The sequence below is a fragment of the Octopus sinensis genome, linkage group LG1 (genome assembly GCF_006345805.1).
Source record: "Octopus sinensis linkage group LG1, ASM634580v1, whole genome shotgun sequence".
Classification (NCBI taxonomy): Eukaryota; Metazoa; Mollusca; class Cephalopoda; order Octopoda; family Octopodidae; genus Octopus; species Octopus sinensis.
In genome coordinates, this window is record NC_042997.1 from 62,074,245 (window position 1) to 62,093,358 (window position 19,114).

At 37.4% G+C, this 19,114-nt stretch overlaps 1 protein-coding gene across 1 annotated transcript; it reads right to left on the reverse strand.

Annotated features, from left to right (window-relative positions):
• Window positions 1-10,119: 10,119 nt before the first annotated feature.
• Window positions 10,120-17,941, reverse strand: LOC115218362 (calcium-dependent protein kinase 2). Its single transcript, XM_029788131.2, has 3 exons — window positions 17,638-17,941; window positions 12,132-12,223; window positions 10,120-10,908 (listed from the first exon to the last, which is right to left on the reverse strand). Exons 1-3 carry the CDS (start codon window positions 17,746-17,748, stop codon window positions 10,686-10,688), a joined length of 426 nt encoding a protein of 141 aa, XP_029643991.1. The 5' UTR covers window positions 17,749-17,941; the 3' UTR covers window positions 10,120-10,685.
• Window positions 17,942-19,114: the final 1,173 nt, after the last annotated feature.

Sequence of the window (19,114 nt, forward strand, 5' to 3'; positions counted from 1 at the left end):
TTCATATGTTTTGAGTGATATAAAGCTTTCCTTTCATTAATTCCAAGTTACTCTGGTAGTTGGAAAAAATTGGAGTATGTGATATATAGACACCAGGGAAAGTGTCCTGTGAATCACATGAAATACACAGGACAAGCAAAGGATTAAACTGTTTTTTTTTAGAATGTAACAAATATGTTTGTGGAAAGATCCTGAAATTAAAATTTTAATGTGAACCGTCATTCAGGAACATGGAAACACTCAGCTCCTTCCTTCACCCATTTTTCTCTTTCCAATTTCACTTCTAACTTGAACTTAAATAAGTCTAGCAACTCTGGCATAAGTAGTTCAGAGCATTGAATGATTTGTAAAATATGATGGTGAGAAAATATCCAGATAGGAAAATGGGGTCAGAAAATACGAAAGATATTATTAATAGCCCAACTCTAATTACCTCAACATTTTAAAATTGTAAGATACAAATAAGATGATAATTTATTTTCGAATATAGATTAAATTATTGGGTCAATTACAAAGAAAAATATGTCTAGAAACAGCCATGAGGCACTCAAACTGACATCCTTTGAAGACACAATATTTCTGCTGTTCTAACGATGTCTCTGCATTTGAAAATAAATTATTTTATTTGTATCTTACAATATATATATATCAACACTTATAAAAGAAACAAATATTTGTTTATATTTTTATATTACTTTTTAGAGAGGTTACACAACCAAGTCAATGTGATGCCAGACAATACAGTCTAGCTAGTTGTAAGAATAGCAATTGTTATACTGAGTGCATCTAAATATGCCATGGGCATATGGTGTAGTGGTTAAAAGCGTGGGCTGCTAACCCCAAGATTCCGAGTTCGATTCCAGGCAGTGACCTGAATAATAATAAATGTTACTGTTCTATAAATTTAAAATATTGTATGTTACAGGAACTTCCTGTTATTACAGAAATAATGCATTTCAGAAAAACCTGCCATAAGGTAAAATTAATTTTTTCACCGGTTTTTGTGTGGTTACATGGTAATGCATGGCTACTGATATTTTTAACAACTACAAAAGCAAGCAGCTCGAAAATAACAGTTTCTAAACATACTCAGTACTATATATATATATATATATATCTCTCAATAGCATCATCGTTAACGTCCGCTTTCCATGCTGACATGGGTTGGACGGTTTGACTGAGGACTGGTAGGCCGGAAGGCTGCATCAGGGCCCAGTCTGATTTGGCAAAGTTTATACAACTGGATGCCCTTCCTAATGCCAATCACTCTGAGAGTGTAGTGGGTGCTTTTTGCGTGCCACCGGCACGAGAGCTAGTCTGGCAGCACTGGCATTGACTACGCTTGAATGGTGCTTTTTACGTACCACCGGTATGGGTGCCAATCTGACGGTACTGGCATCGGTCACGCTCGAATGGCGCTTTTTACGTGCCACTGACATCGGCCACGACTACGATTTCACTTGGTTCAACAGGTCTTCACAAGCACGGCACATTGCCCACCGATTGGGCCAGTTATGCGACACTGGCATCGGCCACAGCTATGATCTCACTTGGCTTGTCGGGTCTTCTCAAGCACGGCAAATCTCCAAAGGTCCCAATCGCTTGTCATTGCCTCTCTGAAGCCCAACGTTCGGAAGTCGTGCTTCACCACCTCATCCCATGTCTTCCTGGGTCTTCCTCTTCCACAGATTCCTTCATTGTTAGGGTGTAACACTTCTTCACGCAGCTGTCCTCATCTATACGCAACACATGGCCATACAAACGCAGTCGTCTCTCTTGCACACCACATTTGATGCTTCTTATGTCCAACTTTTCTGTCAGGATGCGTACACTCTGTTGTACATGCACACTGACATTACACATCCAGTAGAGCATACTAGCTTCATTTTTTTCAAGCCTACGCATTTTCTCAGCAGTTACAGCCCATGATTCACTGCCGTGTAGCATGGCTGTTTGCACACATGCATCATACAGTCTGTTTCACTCTGAGCGAGAGACCCTTTGTTACTAGCAGAGGTAGGAGCTCTCCGAACTTTGTCCAGGCTATTCTTATTCTAGCATCCACCCCCTCTACTGACTTGGTCACCTAGGTAACGGAAGCTATCAACTACTCCTCGGTTCTTCCCCTGACGTGATGGAATCTGTTTTCTGTATATCTTCGGTGTTTATTGGACCTGTGCATCTGCCACTCAAAAATTCTCTTCCCAGTTAACTTTACGTTGATATTGCTGCACCTCCTATGTGTTCATAGCTTACATAGGGTAATCTTATGGAGTTTCTACCTGCGCCTTTTCTTCAGATCGAGCATGTACCTGAAGGGATTTGTGATTTTTCTACCTTCCTACTTACTAAGAGTTTGGTTTTTGCTAGGTTGACTCTAAGGTCTTTCGATTCTAGACTTTGCTTCCACATCTGAAACTTAATAGTTCTGGTAGTGACTCAGCTATTAGAGCAAGGTCATCAGCATAGAGGAGCTCCCAGAGCAGCCTGTCTTGAATTCACTTGCTATTTCCTGAAGGACTATTATGAATAAGAGGAGACTGAGGACTGATCCTTGGTGAACCCTTCTACCTGGAATTCTTCACTATACTTATTGCTAGCCATTACCTTACTGACAGCATCCCTGTATATGGCTTGTACAGCTCTCACCAACCACTCATCTATCCCTAGTTTCCGCATTGACCACCAGATAAGGGATCGGGGCACCCTGTCGAATGCTTTCACCATGTCAACAAAAGCCAAGTACGCAGGTTTATCTTTGACTAGGAATTTCTTCTGCAGCTGTCTTACCAGAAATATAGCATCAGTGGTGCTTCTTGGCACAAACCAAAACTGCATCTCATCTAAACTAACTCTCTCTCTCCCTAATTAGTTGGGTTATGACCCTCTTCGTGACTTTCATTACCTGATCCAACAATTTGAGATATATATGTAAAACATTTGAAGTGAAAAATACTAGGGAATGAAGAAAAATAGTAATATAATACATTCTTACCACAAAATATGTTGATTACTGTGTCATTGTCGATATCTATGCCAATGGCATGCGTATCATCTCTGTATAGCTCAGTGTAGGAACTGGACTCCTTGTAAACCCCTCTTGTAAATTTTCTCATCTCGATTAGGGTTGTTAGTAAAAACTTGCAGATATATGTGACACAACTCTTTAACGATTTTCTTTGAAGTAAATTTAAATGGAGTTAGTGCAATTTATGTATTCTTAGCTTATTCTAACTCCTCACTGGATTAACTTTATCGAACACAAACTGAACCACATTATTTTCTGATGTCCTCAATCCATTCATCATTACAATATATTTCCGAATTTGATGTAGACTTTCCGCTTGAGGAGGGCACCACTTCATCCTATGACTCCGTTATCGGCAGCATCTATTATCTTGAAGTTAATCCAGAAGTTGCTAATCTGGTTTAACCTCCTTGTCAATAACGTTCATTAGTTGTTGAAAGTTCTCGATATGCCTTGAAGTTAGCTATCACACATCACTTCACTGGCTGGAGCAAAAGAAATATTGGATACATTCCACTCTCAGGTTATAAGAAAACTCATTTAACTTCACTAGGTAGCTTGATGCATTGTCTAAAAGGAGTTGTTTTATTGTAATTATATTTGGAGAAATAGACATGTAAATCCTTCTTTGAAAATGTTTTATTCATCCATGCCCTATCTGTATAGGCAAATTAAACTTTGCCGAAAGGACCAACCTTCCGAGTTCTTTTATAGAGCTTAGAAAAACTGAACGACCGCTGCAATAAGTGTGTGAACCTGTGAGGGGAATATGTTGAATAAAAATTATAATTATTTGATCCTCCCGTATTTTCTTTTACCTAAAACCAAGAACTTTTCAGCACCCCCTCGTACTGGCCTGAAAGGTGTTTTAAAGTTTTCACCATCATTTTCCTGCAAATCGTCTTGAAAACTTTTGGCAATTACTATCATGCTTTATCGGTACAATGCATCACATTAAATCTATGAAAAATAGGGTTCGAGCAGGTAACTGAGTTACTTCTTGACTTAATTTTCTCTTTATTTTTTTTTGTATTATTCACTCTGTGCGAAGGCGCATGGCTCAGTGGTTAGAGCGTCGAGTTTACGATCTTTAGGTTGAGTTCGATTCCTGGACTGGGCTGTGTGTTGTATTCTTGAACAAGACACTTTTTTTTTCACGCTCCGGTTCACTCATTTGTAGAAATGAGTTGCGACGTCACTGGTCCTAAGCTTTGTTGGCCTTTCCCTTGGATAACACCGCTGGTGTGGAGAGGAGAGACTAGTATGCATAGGCGACTGCGACTGCTGGTCTTCCATAAAACAACCTTCCCGGATATGTGCCTAGAAGGGTAACTTTCTAGGTGCAATCCCATGGTCATTCGTGATCGAAGGGGGTCTTTACTTTTGCACTGTAGATGTTGCAGGGATTAATGTTTTGGTAATGTAACTGGTTTTGTCTTTCGCATCAAGTCTTTTGGGGTTCCTTTTTTGCACTAGTGCCTTCAGTTTCATTTGAAGGCTTCTAGGAATCTTGAATTACAGGCAAATCTAACAGTGGTGGTGATCGACAGTTACCCAAGACAAATATGTAACAAAAAGAATAGCGTGCTTACGTAAAATATGTACGCATGTCTTTATCTGTGTTTGTTCTTTACTACCGTTTGATAACAAGTGTTGGTTTGTCCTTGTAACTTAACCTGTTCGGCAAAATAGCCCGGTAGAGTAGGTAGCAGGCTAAAGAATTACTATTGAGGTCGTTTGCCTAAAACGCTTCAAGGTGCAGGTGTTCCTCAATATACTTGTTATGATCCACATCAAATAAAGAGAAACATTCAGTGAAAAATTTCCATATCAAACCCGAATACACAAATTTTTGCACACACGTGCCTCTCTCCCCCCTCTCTTAATATATGTATATGTAAAATCTTTTACTTGTTTTAGTCATTTGACTGCAGCCTTGAAGGGTTTTTGTCGGAACAAATAGGCCCCAGGACTTTTTTCTCAAGCTTAGTACTTATTCTATCTGTCTTTTTGCCGAACTGTTAAGTTACGGGGCTGTAAACACACCAAATTGTGTTGTCAAGCGATGGTAGTAGAGGATGCTCACATATTTACATCATGCCTCGACTATCGCGGGTGTTACGTTCCGAAACCTTCCAGAGAAATACTTAGATAAAAAAATATATATAAATACCTATCGGCCGCAGAAACCCGCTATATAAATTTACATATATTAGCCAGAAAAATCTGCGATGAACTGTATGTGTGTGTATGTGTATATATAAGTTATATGGTGGGCTTCTTTCAGTTTCTGTCTACCAAATCCAATCACAAGACATTGGTCGGCTTGAATCTTATAGTAGATGACATTTGCCCAAGGTGCCACTCAATAGGCCCGAACCCGGAGGAAGAAAGCTTCTTATCACACAGCCACGTGTGTGTGTATTGTGATTATTTTTCAAATTAACCATACTTAGATTTTAGGTAAAAGAAACGGCTTTTTGCTAGGAAGAAAGGGAAGAATTTGAATTGAAATTACCGTAAACATAACGCTGAACACGTTTGTTATTAATACATACAATGCTTATGATTAAATGTTATCGATATATTAAGTATTGCTGTTAAGACCATATAACGATGTATTAATACTGTAGACTGTGTAACAATTTTTTTTCTATTGTCTTTGGCCAGTAAGTGTTATTTCCTATTTGCTTCTAGCTGGAAGTCAAAGGAAATGACTACTATTCCCTTCAAACTTTGCTTCAGTGACCTGGACATCAATGTTTTGAAACTGATCTATTTTCCATTACATTTCAAACAGATTCAGTGCTGAGTTGCTGGAGCAGAAATATCGTTAAAGCAAATATTCTGCTCAATGCCACAAATTTGTCAGTTGCTTGATCTTAACCACTTGAGCATGTCCCTCAGTGGCTGACAATAGTGCATCTCTGCTCATGAGCAGGATTATTTGGGATAGTGTCATAACTATGTGTTGAGAGAGATTCTTTGGAGTTCGAATACATATAACAAAAGCAAAATTTGAAGGAAATATTATCTACTTTTCATACTTTCTAGAGGTAAGCAAATACGAAGTAACAATTGCTACCCAAGGATAAAAATCGTGTTTGAATGAAAATTACCAATAAATCCAACTACATCATAATGTGTTGTCATTTTCGTTTTTTTGGACTCGATGGTATAACTTAAGAATGATTTGGCTGCCGTTTCTAGCAGGTCGGAAGACCATGTAAAGGTTTTGTCTTCGTTGTCTTTGGTTATTTCTATGACAGATGATAGTTCTGATCTACAATAGGTTGCAGTGGACCCCTTCGATTGATTAAAATTACAATTTTAAATGCTTCTAACTTTTTGTTTTCAATTTTCAAGGGGGAAATTTCACCGTTCCGTACGGTATGCCTTTCAACTGGGATGCCCCATACTGTGACACCTCCAGTTGCAACTTGGCGTGGTCAGCTCCCAGCCCAGGCGCCGCTGCTCGCTAGGCTGAGAAAAGCAAACGTTCAAGATATCGGTCGCTGTCCTATGACAGTGGAGACCGCCGGTGCTCTTGGCCTCCCGGATGATTTTCCTGCTCACCGTTATCGGGGCGGAGATGGCTGTCAACAAGTCTGAACTCCTTGAGTTAGAGCGGCTGTTCCAGCGTATCTCCCTCACTATCCTCCTGAGCAACATCTTTTCTATTTTGTTAACTGGGACCATGAGAAACGTTTCTACATTATGAATGGATTTGGTAGGCGGAAGCTGAAAGAAGTCCATCAGAGAGTGAGATATAGTAAAGAGAGTACGACAAATCTAGAAAATCTTATTCGTATATGTTTTAGCATAAATTTGAAAAACCTCAACTGGTTGGAAGAAATTTAACAAGATCCGTAGTTTTTGTCCTGTGTTGTTATAGTGAATATAAAAGTGAAGCTGATCATACAAGGATATAGAAATTTTTTTCTTTTTTGTTTTAGATTTAAGCCTGTTAAATGTCTTTAGTTGTAACGAAGTAATTTCTATACAATTAATGATTTAAACATTGGGTGTGCTATGCCTGAAACGGTATGTTGTAGAGAGTTAATGCATTTTTAGCTAGGCTGAATTGGGGCGATTGTAAGTAGTAGGCATCCGTCACCATGGATCTGCACCCAAAGAAATCGTGTCAGCTGTTGTGGCTGTACAAGCCCACACGGGAGTGGAAGTCAAGCATACAGCGATTGCATTTGAAGGAACTCTCTGCCAGTGCTACTGATTTTTCCCTCCGTCGAGTGCGCTTTTCTCTGATGGCGAGTTCCTGTTTTTCTCTCGCTCTCTTCATTCCCTTTCGCAGTATTTGCCTCCAGTGTGGGCGATCATTTGCAACTGCCTCCCATCTCAGGTCGTCCAGATCAAGCAACTTCATATCTCTCTTACAGACATCTTTGAAACGAAGAGGAGCACTGAAAAGGTTGATAAGCCCATCAGAAGTGTTCGCTCTGAACCGTTACTGTTGAGTTCTACCAACTTTAGTAGAGAGTTCTTCACAGCAAAGCCGACACCATGCTCTCTGACTTCATCTGTGCCTTTCCCTTACCAGAAAAAGATATCTCTTTCACGAAGGATCCTCGAGTCTGGAAGTCTCGTTCCTGGAGTGCTGCAATGCACACTCGTAGTCGTAGCAGTTCGTTGTTGATCACTGCTGTCGTGCGTGTGTTGCTGATTTTTCGAAGGTCCTCTAACAGACCAGTTGTCATGGTCCCTATGTTCCAAATCCGAGTCTGATTGCTGTTTTTTTGCGTTGCGTTGCTTGTTTACTTGTTCATTTTTCATGGTGCAATGTTTACAGCTCACGGTTCAAGATGTTGGTTCCCCTAAGCTCCACACACCCAGTGGAACAAGTGGGTTGTGACAGAACAGCGCCTAACTGGCTGAGGGGCTGCCCAGCTTGAGGCAGGCGGTATCTGTCCAACTAACAGAGAACGTCGATTCGAATCCATTCTGTTTCATGAATTTTCAAATGAATGGTTGCAGTAGGATTCGAACTACTACTACTACTACTACTACTACTACTACTACTACTACTACTACTACTACTATCTATAATCCGAAAGCTAACAGCATTGTTGAAGGTTTCCAACACCGATTCAAGGCGGCTCTCAATGTTTAACCGAATCCTTCTAAATGGTACGTGTTCTTACCATTTGTGCTTCTTGGAATTCGTTTCACAATTAAAGATATTAACTGGATACCGGCAAAATAAGCTAAGGATTTTCTCTAAAATTACTTTGACAGATAATTGTTCTACTGAACACAATATCAGTTGGAGACCCAGCACAGTTCGTGCATCTTTTATGAAGCTACAAGACAGGAGTTCCACCAGTAATCTCTCTATTCCGTAACTTTAAAGTTCACGTCCCTGCAGAAACGGTACTTTTTCGCAAAGATGCTGTCCCCAAACCTCTGCAAGTGACTTATCTAGTTTCTTTTGAAGTCATCCAACCATCAATCCATCCACCTTCACCACCTACTATTCCTGGGAGGGCCGTGAGAGTAGAGTTCTCGAGCACCTCCTCCACAGGGTCCTATCAAAAGCAACCATCATTAGATTTTCCTGCTGGACTCCTAAATGCAGCCAACTAAGTCCATGGATATTATCCAACCATATCGTTCTTGGTCTACTTCTAGGTCTCCTGCCGGTGGGCTCGGCTTGAAGAATCCATATTGCGATTTTTCCTGAAACATTAATTACATGCTCGTAGTACAGGAGATCGCTTAGTGAGGAGAAGTAGCGGCTCGATCAGGAGAGAGCCCTGATTTCAGAGTGACGAACTCTGTCGAGTAACATTACTCCAGAGACCCTCTGGAGGAACCTCATTTCTGTTGCTTGTCTTCGCGATTGTACTCTTTTGGTCATTGCCCAACACTTTTGACTATAGTTGAGGATAGGCACAAAAACCGAACTGAAGAAAGCGAGTTAGGCTTTTTTTTTTACCATCCTCTCCTCTTCTAAGGATCGACTGCTGGAGCTTGTACATCACTGTCCAAGCACTTGCAATTCTATCATCTCATGAAGTTAAATGGAAGGAAACCAAAATATTTTGTTATAGAAGTAATTGGAGAAAATTACTATTGACTTAAATCGTTTGGAACCATCTTTCCTAGAAAAGGCCTATTGGTTTTATCATTCAACAACTATTATGCTTGTAACATCAGCAACTACTGAACCATACGTGTCCTAAGTGAACAATACGCAATCTGGAATCATGTGGTTGAGAAGCAAAATTCTTACCATGTAGCCATGCCGGTGCTTATGGCCATGCCATCGACAATATAATCATACAAAAAAATTTCTTGTTTTTTTCTTTTTTCTGTCTACTTATACACTCATAGACTTTTACAACGATATTTTTGACTTTCAATTATCACCTATTTTGTGTGGGAGTACTGTATTCGAATGATGTTTGCTTTTTGTGACAGTCACAACACAGAATATAGCATTATTTATATGACAAGTGGCAGATACTGTGGAAGCAGAAATAGGGTCACATGGTGCCAGGATATTTTCCCCGTCAAATACATTTGCAGCATAGTTGGAGCCTATATCGAGTTGGTAAAAAAAAGCAACTTCGCGCCGAAATGAACTAGTTTACCGATAGGAGGCCGAAAATATCAATTTGGTTCAAAACTATAGCATGCAACTTATATTAACGTCAAACTCAGCGACTTATTTTTCTTTCTTCACAGGCACTAAAAATTCTTTTTACAACGAATAACCTCTTTTCAAAAATGTCGGATTTAGTGTGTGATACCGAAAAGAGCCTTGTATCTTTTCACCCATTCATTGTTCAAAGTACGCACACGCACTAACACACACACACACACACACACACACATATACTGTGACATGCAGACAAAAGTTTTCAAAATGTTTAAAGCAAGGATAAAATAAAAACAAAAATATAACAAAAAGATTTAAAACATTTTATATATATTTCCGTATGTGTTTCTTACATTATGGAAAATAAAATATACTCGAAGTTATTGCGTTATAATCATTCAGGATATTTCATTTCTTTATTTATTAAACCATATTTATTATTCTTATCAGTAACAAAACGAATTTATGTTATTTATTTCGTTCTATAGTAGTAAATTATTCATTCTATTCCATTGCATTAAAAAAAACCCCTTTTAAATGGAGAAAATAGCAAGAAACTAAGTGTACTCACAGGCATGTCTGTATGTATGCGTGTATGTATGTATGTATGTATGTATGTATGTATGTATGTATGTATGTATGTGTATATGTAGAGTTTTGAAAGCTATTGATTTATCTCGTATTAGTGCTTATGCATCATGCTACAGAAGATAGTAAAGACGAGTGTAGAAATCGTCAATGTCTTCTTTCTAATCGACATGCTGAGTTCCCAATAGATTAATAATGACCTATGACGTACGACTGAGTTGTTTAATATTATACATATTGAATTGTGAGTATTTCTATGCGATTATAAACTGTGAGTACCCACGGCACTCATAAACGAAGCACATTGGTAATTTATTGAAACCTTGTCGCAAATGGAATAAACACATGAAAAAAGACAAAAATAACAAAATGCTTAAGAAAACGCTACAACAAAGTAAACAATAAGTAGCCTTGAGATGTATTTTGACATAACATAAAGCGACCTGTAACTTAATTAGCTTTAGCAATCATCTCGTCAACTACTTTCTCCCACTCATTCCTATTTATTTCAGAATCATTATCTAAATCAATATTTTTAATGATGTCTGTTACATCTTGGCGATCATATCCCTTACTTTTTAATTTTTGCAACATTTCACAAGAATTGAGTTTTCCGCTTCCATCCTTGTCTGCGTCATCAAACGCCTTCATAAGATCCTCCTTTTTCACTTGACTGAAATCAGAAATATAAGGCATGAGAAAAGACCAATCAAATGTGAAATTTTAAAGTTTATAACAAAGTTACTGATTTCTTACGACCATACAGTATCTGGTAGAAGTGTAAAGGTAGAACACCTATAAAATCAGCATTGCTTGGAACTGCAAGATTCTTCGCAGGGTTCTTGAAGCATGATCAGTAAACAAGTGTCACATTAGTTTGCTAGCTGTAGACAGATAACACTTTCCATCGTACCCAGCAAAATGAGCCGAGAGTTTTCATATCATAATAATAATAATAATAATAATAATAATAATAATAATAATAATGATAATAATATGTTTTGTCTTGGTATAAAAGATGGGCTACAGCAAATATTCTGCTCAATACCACAGATTTGCTTGTCAGTTGCTTGACCTTAACCAGTTGAGCATGTTCCTTAGTGGCTGACGATATGTGCATCTCTGATCACGAGCAGAAGTAGTAGGGGAACATCATAGCCATGTGTTGAAAGGAATTCTTTGGGGTTTGAATAATTCACCTCTGGAAACATGGATGTTTCATTCAACATCCTTAAACAACCCTTATTCAGGGAGATTTTGAGCGGGATGGGTTACTCGACCAGAAGAAGTCAAGAGGGGTATACTGGGCTTCGTATATTTTACCCCAGTGTCACTTTGATGGTATGCACTACTCTCTTACTCAATAACAACAATAATAATAATAATAATGCAGTACCATGCAGTGGTTCTCATGGCTTCTGATCTTAACTGATTGGAAGTGTTAACATGTACATTGTTTTGTGTTGGTATAAAAGATGGGTTACAGCAAATATTCTGCCCAATACCACAGATTTGCTTGTCAGTTGTTTGACTTTAACCAGTTGAGCATGTCCCTTGGTGACTGACGATATATGCATCTCTGATCATGAGGAGTAGTGGGGGAGCATCATAGCAATGTGTTGGAAGCAATTCTTTGGGATTTGGATAATTCACTTTTGAAAACATGGGTGTTTCGTTCAACATCCTTAAACAACCCTTATTCAGAAATCTTTCGAGTGGGATGGGCTACTCGATCTGAAGAAAATTCTAACTGGGCCCCACCTGCAAGGTCATGTGCTGTTTATCTTGATATGAGATCACCATGTCGTGCACATATGGTTGTGATGCATGTACCTGGTGTATCCTTTTGTTTTTAGAAAAATAGGTTTTATGGAATATAGTCTTCTATATACTTACGTAAAAGGTGTTGTATTTTGAAATTCTTCCCATTCCGCCCATGTAATACGGTCGTCATCGACTTTCCTGCCGTCGATTTTCTGAAAAACATCCTACAATTAGAAAAAAAGAAAGAAATTATGATGAAGTTATATTTATTTACACTAAATTATATAATATATAAATATATGAGCGATACATTAATGCAGGCTGCCACCAAGATTTGTAGAGTTAAAAACTGATTCATGACTACTGTCTACCTTATTTTCTGGTAATAGAGACAAAGGCATACAATTTGGTGGTTTAGTTATTTTTACCTTTATGTTTTACTTGTTTCAGCCATTACACTGCGGGGGACATAAACACATCAACATTGGTTGTGAAGCAGAAGTGGGGGAGAAATACACACACACACGCACACACACACACACACACACACACACACATACACACACACACACACATACACCACAGGCTTCTTTCAGTTTCTGTCTACCAAATCCACCCACAAAGCTTTGGTCGACCCGAGACTATAGTAAAAGACACTTGCACAAGCTGCCACGCAGTGGGACTGAACCCAGAACCACGTAGTTGGAAAGTAAGCTTCTTACCACACAGCCACCATCGAGCATTGATCCCTCACGGGTGAGATACTTAACAACTGGTTCAAGAGCAACCGACGGTGCAAGTGTGTCTCTTTGGATGATAAATAGATATAACTCGTCAAAATAACAGTCCTGCAATGTATCTTTTCAGTTCGTGCAAAGAAAAGCAGAAAATTAAAGGATATAGCTTCATTTATATAGAAGATCAATAATAAGATAACAGATGCAAAAAAAGAAGCAAGTACAGGGCAACGAAAAAAGTATTAGGAATAATCGTTAACGGATATGGATGTATAAACACCCTCGCGTAGGTTATATGGCGTATGTACACTCTCTCATACAAGCCTAAATTTAATTCATCCATACCTTAAAGTGAAGTATATTAACAGTTGCTAAAATTCATTCCCACTGCATTGTGCCAAAGTGCATTTATATGCATGTAAGCATCTTGAAAGTCCTTCAGAAATTGTATTAATAATATTCTCATTAGTCCACAGAATAGACAGGGATTCATTGGAGAAGAGTCGGCATCACCTAAAAATGATATTATATGGTTTTGCGTGCCTTACTATGGAGCAAGTTATGTTATAATTAATTTTGTCTTCCTTAAGTCGCCACATAAAATCGAGCAAAGATGTTGAATGTCTCATATTGATTTTCTTGAAGCTGGAAACATGGTTGCGATAACGATTCTTGAATGAATCAGCCGTTTGCATAATGTAAACATACATCCCGCCTTGAGTGTACGGTACATTTATATACAAGATTTGTATTCATACAGAGGTTCATCAATGGGCATTTTGGTTTTTCTCTGCATGAGCATTTATACTTATTTGTATATATGGCAGTTCTGAGTTCATTTTCCGACGTTGTTACCGTGTTAGCTATATCACAATTATTTCTACTATCATGATTTAGCTGTATTTGGTACTTTTCATTGCGGTTTACGTCTCCTTTGTTGGTATTTTGATGCATATGCTTGCTAGTTCCTGTAGGTGGGTTATTGAACTGTTGTTTCATTTTATTATGCATATGTATGTATACTCACACACATAGACACACACATCAATTATAAGAGTATGTGTGTGTGTTTGTGTATGTTTGTGTGTGTATGTGTGTGTATGTGTGTGTGTGCATGTATGTTTGTGTGTGTATGTGTGCATAAGGATTTTTTAATATATTTCCTTATAAGTCCGCTATGTTTAGTTTGGAGCAATAGCATTCACAAATCTACTATCCCATTAGCATTTCACAATCTTTCTGGTATCATCATCAGAATAAATTGTTTGTAATAATGGCATGTTCTTTGTGCATTTTGCAGTAAGTTGCAAGCGATCATAGAACTACTGTTACAACTGATGAAATCTTAAACAACAGATTTACGGATTATACAACGGCTATATCAAGGCAGATTTCATGATTTATTTTACATAACGTATTTGTGCTGAATTTTGGCTTTTATTTTCCCTACTAATAAAGCTTCAATAGCAATTCTAATTTTCTGTAGGATTCTATATAAAATTGCAGTAGTGTTAGCTAACAGTTTTGGTGTCTAATATTATTTGAACGTATTATATGTAACAAGATGCAATGCTTCCTTGTTCTAAGTGCATTGTCAACTAACGAGAAAGTGCTCTACATGTATGTCAAGTGTAACAGTTTGAGTCGTGCAGTTAACAACTTTCATAATTAAATTTAAATTTGTGTATTACATTGGTTGTATGATGTGTTAGTTGCCTGACTGCATGTCCATAAATGGAGCCTTTCATTCTGGTGATTTTGTGGGTTTTGTGTGGTACATGTTGTGCCATGATTTACTTTATTTTATGGGAGTAAGATTTATCCTTGTGAACAATCATTCAAGAATGTATGAATATATGTTCGTACCTGTCTGTCTGTCAATGTATGTCTGTCTGTATGTTTGTATGTACGTACGTATGTACATATGTATGTATGTATGTATGTATGTATGTATGTATGTATGTATGTATGTATGGATGGATGGATAGATGAATAGATGTTTGGATGTTTGTATGTATTTCTGTGGATGAGGGATGCCAGGAAGATATGGTATAACGTGGTAAAAATCTGATCTCCAAATAAAACGCACCCAGATTACTATTTTAGGTGTAGAGTTGAGAAAAAACTTCATGTCAAAGATGTGACAACGGCTGTAGCACCGGTGTCATAATAAATGGACTCACTACACCCTATAAAGTAGTTTTTATTACAAAAGGCATCCAAAAAAAAAAAAAATCCAAGTCGAACAAAACGAAGCTTTTGAGTAAGTTGTGGTCCTTTGATTTATTTAGGAAGGAAGTAACGACCCTTCCAATCCATGCCCACATAAAAGGTGGGCATAGGTTGGGTGAGTCGTTACTGCTTGCATGCCTTAGTTGTTAGAGCGTCGGGTTCACAATCATGAGGCTGTGAGTATGTATGTATGTATGTATGTATGTATGTATGTATGTATGTATGTATGTATGTGTGTGTGTGTGTATGTATGTATGTATGTATGTATGTATGTATGTATGTATGTATTTATGTATGTATGTATGTATGTATGTATGTATGTATGTATCTATCTATCTATCTATCTATCTATCTATCTAATTATCTATCTATCTATCTATCTATCTATCTATCTATCTATCTATCTATCTATCTATCTATCTATCTATCTATCTATCTATCTATCTATCTATCTATCTATCTATCTCTTTCCATTTCCTTTTTCCTTACGCTAGCTTACTACACCGTCTGATAGTCGGAAGAGCCTCTTTGTTTTGATTTACGTATTTCTGTTGTATAGCCGAAAGGCTGTTTTCTACTGTATACGTATACTTCTCTCTCTCTCTCTCTCTCTCTCTCTCTTTATATATATATATATATATATAAAAGAATAATCTCTCTCTCTCTCTCTCTCTCTCTCTCTCTCTCTCTATATATATATATATATATATATATATATATAAATATATATATATAAAAGAATAATTCTATATATATATATATATGTAAAAGAATACAAAAAATAGGATAAGGATGCAAAGCATCCATACAGATGATACAACAAAGGGATAAGAAAAAACAAGGATGGATCATCCGGAGTTTTCTTTCGTCAGTCGAGTTCCAGATCATCTTTGCAATTCCGCCTGGTTATCCTCGAGATTGCTCCAATCTGGCCAGCCCCAAGGAAAGTCTAAGCTAAGAGTATTAAATTCCTTGGAAGAAAGCAGCGAATGTATGCGAAAACAAGGACAAAAAAACCCCGGAGAAATGGTACACAAACACAAATGCAAGTAGCAGGACATTAACAAATTTATATATATATATATATATATATATATATTATATATATATATATATATACCAGAGTAAATACATAAATGTGAAACAAGGTGGAAAAAAGAGTACTCAAATACCAGTGGTAGAGTAATATGCTTTAAATAAGTATATATATATATATATATATATATATATATACATAATTGAAAAATAGGATAAAGTCTTCATAAGAATTTATCAAGTAGTTAGCGTGAAAAACCTCATAAGAGAAAAAATCCATTAATTCTTTCACTTAAATATCTTTATTTATATTATATAGAGGGCATTTTTACACATAAATACCACACGCTAGGAGGGACTCTTAAAGTCAAAACTACTAAACTAAATAAACATATCATACCGAATGCAACTCTTGAAGAAAGTCATTTAAAAACAGAATTCAGCTGCATATCATCTGTGATTTCGTAATCAGTGAAGTGGTGTGCACTCTTTACTCTTCAGTGCAAGCATAATACAATATTTATAATGAATGAACAAAAACAACATACCAGGCGAACAACCATCGTATCCAACGCACCATGTAGAAATGTTCACCCCTTATACATCTATGTGGCATATATGTGTAATAATGCCCTCTCTCTCTCTCTCTCTCTCTCTCTCTCTCTCTCTATATATATATATATATATATATATATATATATATATATATATATATATATATATATATATATATATAATACGAAATTAATTATATGACCGGCCATATAATTAACCTCCTCTAAATACATTACTGCTCTAACGTATGAAAAAGAAAAAAAAGATACTGGGCTTGTACATATACTGACGCACATCACACGCATCTACAAAATGAGACGAGAAAATTCCGAAGAACATTGTGATGTATGTCAGTATGCGTGCCAAGGGATTTTATTTTTCATATTAAATTCCGATATAATAGAAATGCACATTATCTAAAAGGTATCTGTAGAAAATTTCATAAATTTAGTATATCCTCACAAGTGTGCCACCACCAATCTTGTTTATTCATAACTTCCAGAAAAATAATATTTTTTTAATGAAATTTTCTATAAATATAATCCAAATGGTGTAGATTCCGATTTGTTGTGAAAACGTTTTGCTTCCGTGGGTGGGAAGGGGAGTTCAGAATATACACACGAGTCAGCTTTGTTTCTTCATAACTTTCAGAAAACTGGGTATTTTTTAATGAAATTTTCAACAAATAATTTTCCGGTTATATCGGAATTTGATGGGAAAAGAAATATGCTAATCACGCACACATACGTACTAACACGGATTACATATTTCCACAGTATGCTTGCGTATTTGGGAATATGGTAGTCAAAGTGTATCTGCTAGAAGTAGCAAACTAGATCTTTATATGAAATGAAAGACGCATTAGCTAAAGTGGTCTTAGACATGATGTAAAAAGACTGTGTGATCACAAGTGGAACGCCTTTAGTCATAGGTGTATTTGATCAAGCCTGACTTATGCTGTTAATCAATTAGAACAGCCATAATTTCAGCAACAACAAAAACACACATCTCAATGTGTTTGCGTGCTAGAATCTCGTAAGTGTTAGTATTTAAATCGAGGAAAAAAAAATTCAACTTACTCTGGCTATATCTTTTGAAATCTTCACATGATGTTCTCTTTCCAAATAGTTTACAAATTCATCCAAACACAGTCCGTCTCCTGTTTTGTCACAATCTCCAAATCCAGGCATGTTTATCACTTTTTATTTTTCTGTTATCAAGAAAGAAGTATTAGCACCGATGCTTGGCCGATACGATCAGATACGATCTACCTAGATAAAGTAACAGTGTCACAGTTGTCAACTCTTTAAATAGACGCAGACGATCCTATTGCTGGTGGCATTTATGTGTATGATTTCACACATGCAACTATGTACTATGTGGTGTTAGTTTGTGTGTGTGTGTTTTATGTATTTGTGTGGGTTTGGCTAAGCTCACAGACACACACAAACACACACAAACACACACACATACACACATACACACACACACTCTCTCTCTCACACACACATACACACGCACACACACACACTAATACACATGTTCATACTACAGGCATTATAAGTCAGTGTGTGTGTGTGTGAGTGTCTGTGTCTATGTATATATGTGTACATGCGTGTAGCTGTTTGTGAGCGTGTGTATGTGATTATTTCACTTCTATTCTTTTCTCTCCTTTGTTTCATATTTCCCCGCCTATCTCTCCCTCTCTTTCTCTCTCTCTCTATATATCCCTGTGCATGTGAAGGCACACACACACACACACACACACACACACACACACACAATAGAATAAAAAAACCCTGAGGGTATGTATATTTTTATAGTGTTCTCATTCATATGGCTGTGGGGTAAAAAGCTTGCTTCTCAACAACATGGTTCCGGGTTCAGTCCCACTGCGTGGCAGGTTGGGCCGGTGTCTTCTACTATAGCCTCGAGCCGACCAAAGCCCTGCAAGTGGATTTGGCAGATTGAAACTGAAAGAAGTTCGTCGTATATGTTTGTGTGTGTGTGTGTTTACGTGTCTGTGTTTGTCCCCCCCACCACCATTGCTTGACAACTGATGTTGGTGTGTTTACGTCTCCGTAACACAGCGGTTCGGCAAAATAGACCGATAGAATAAGTACGAGGCTTACAAAGAATACGTTCTGAGGTCAATTTGTTCGACTAAAGGCGGTGATCCAGCATGGCCGCAGTCAAACGTCTGAAACAAGTAAAAGAATAAAAGAATGCATATATATATATATATATAAACCTTTCTACTATTAGCACAAGGCTTGAGGTTTGTGGGGAGGGGTTAATTCGATTACACCAAACCCAGTGATCAACTGTTACTTATTTAATCGACCCCGAAAGGATGAAAGGCAAAGTCGACCTCGGCGGAATTTGAACTCACAACGTAGCGGCAGACGAAATACCTATTTCTTTACTACCCACAAGGGGCTAAACACAGAGAGAACAAAGAAGGACAGACAAACGGATTAAGTCGATTATATCGACCCCAGTGCGTAACTGGTACTTAAATTATCGATCCCGAAAGGATGAAAGGCAAAATCGACC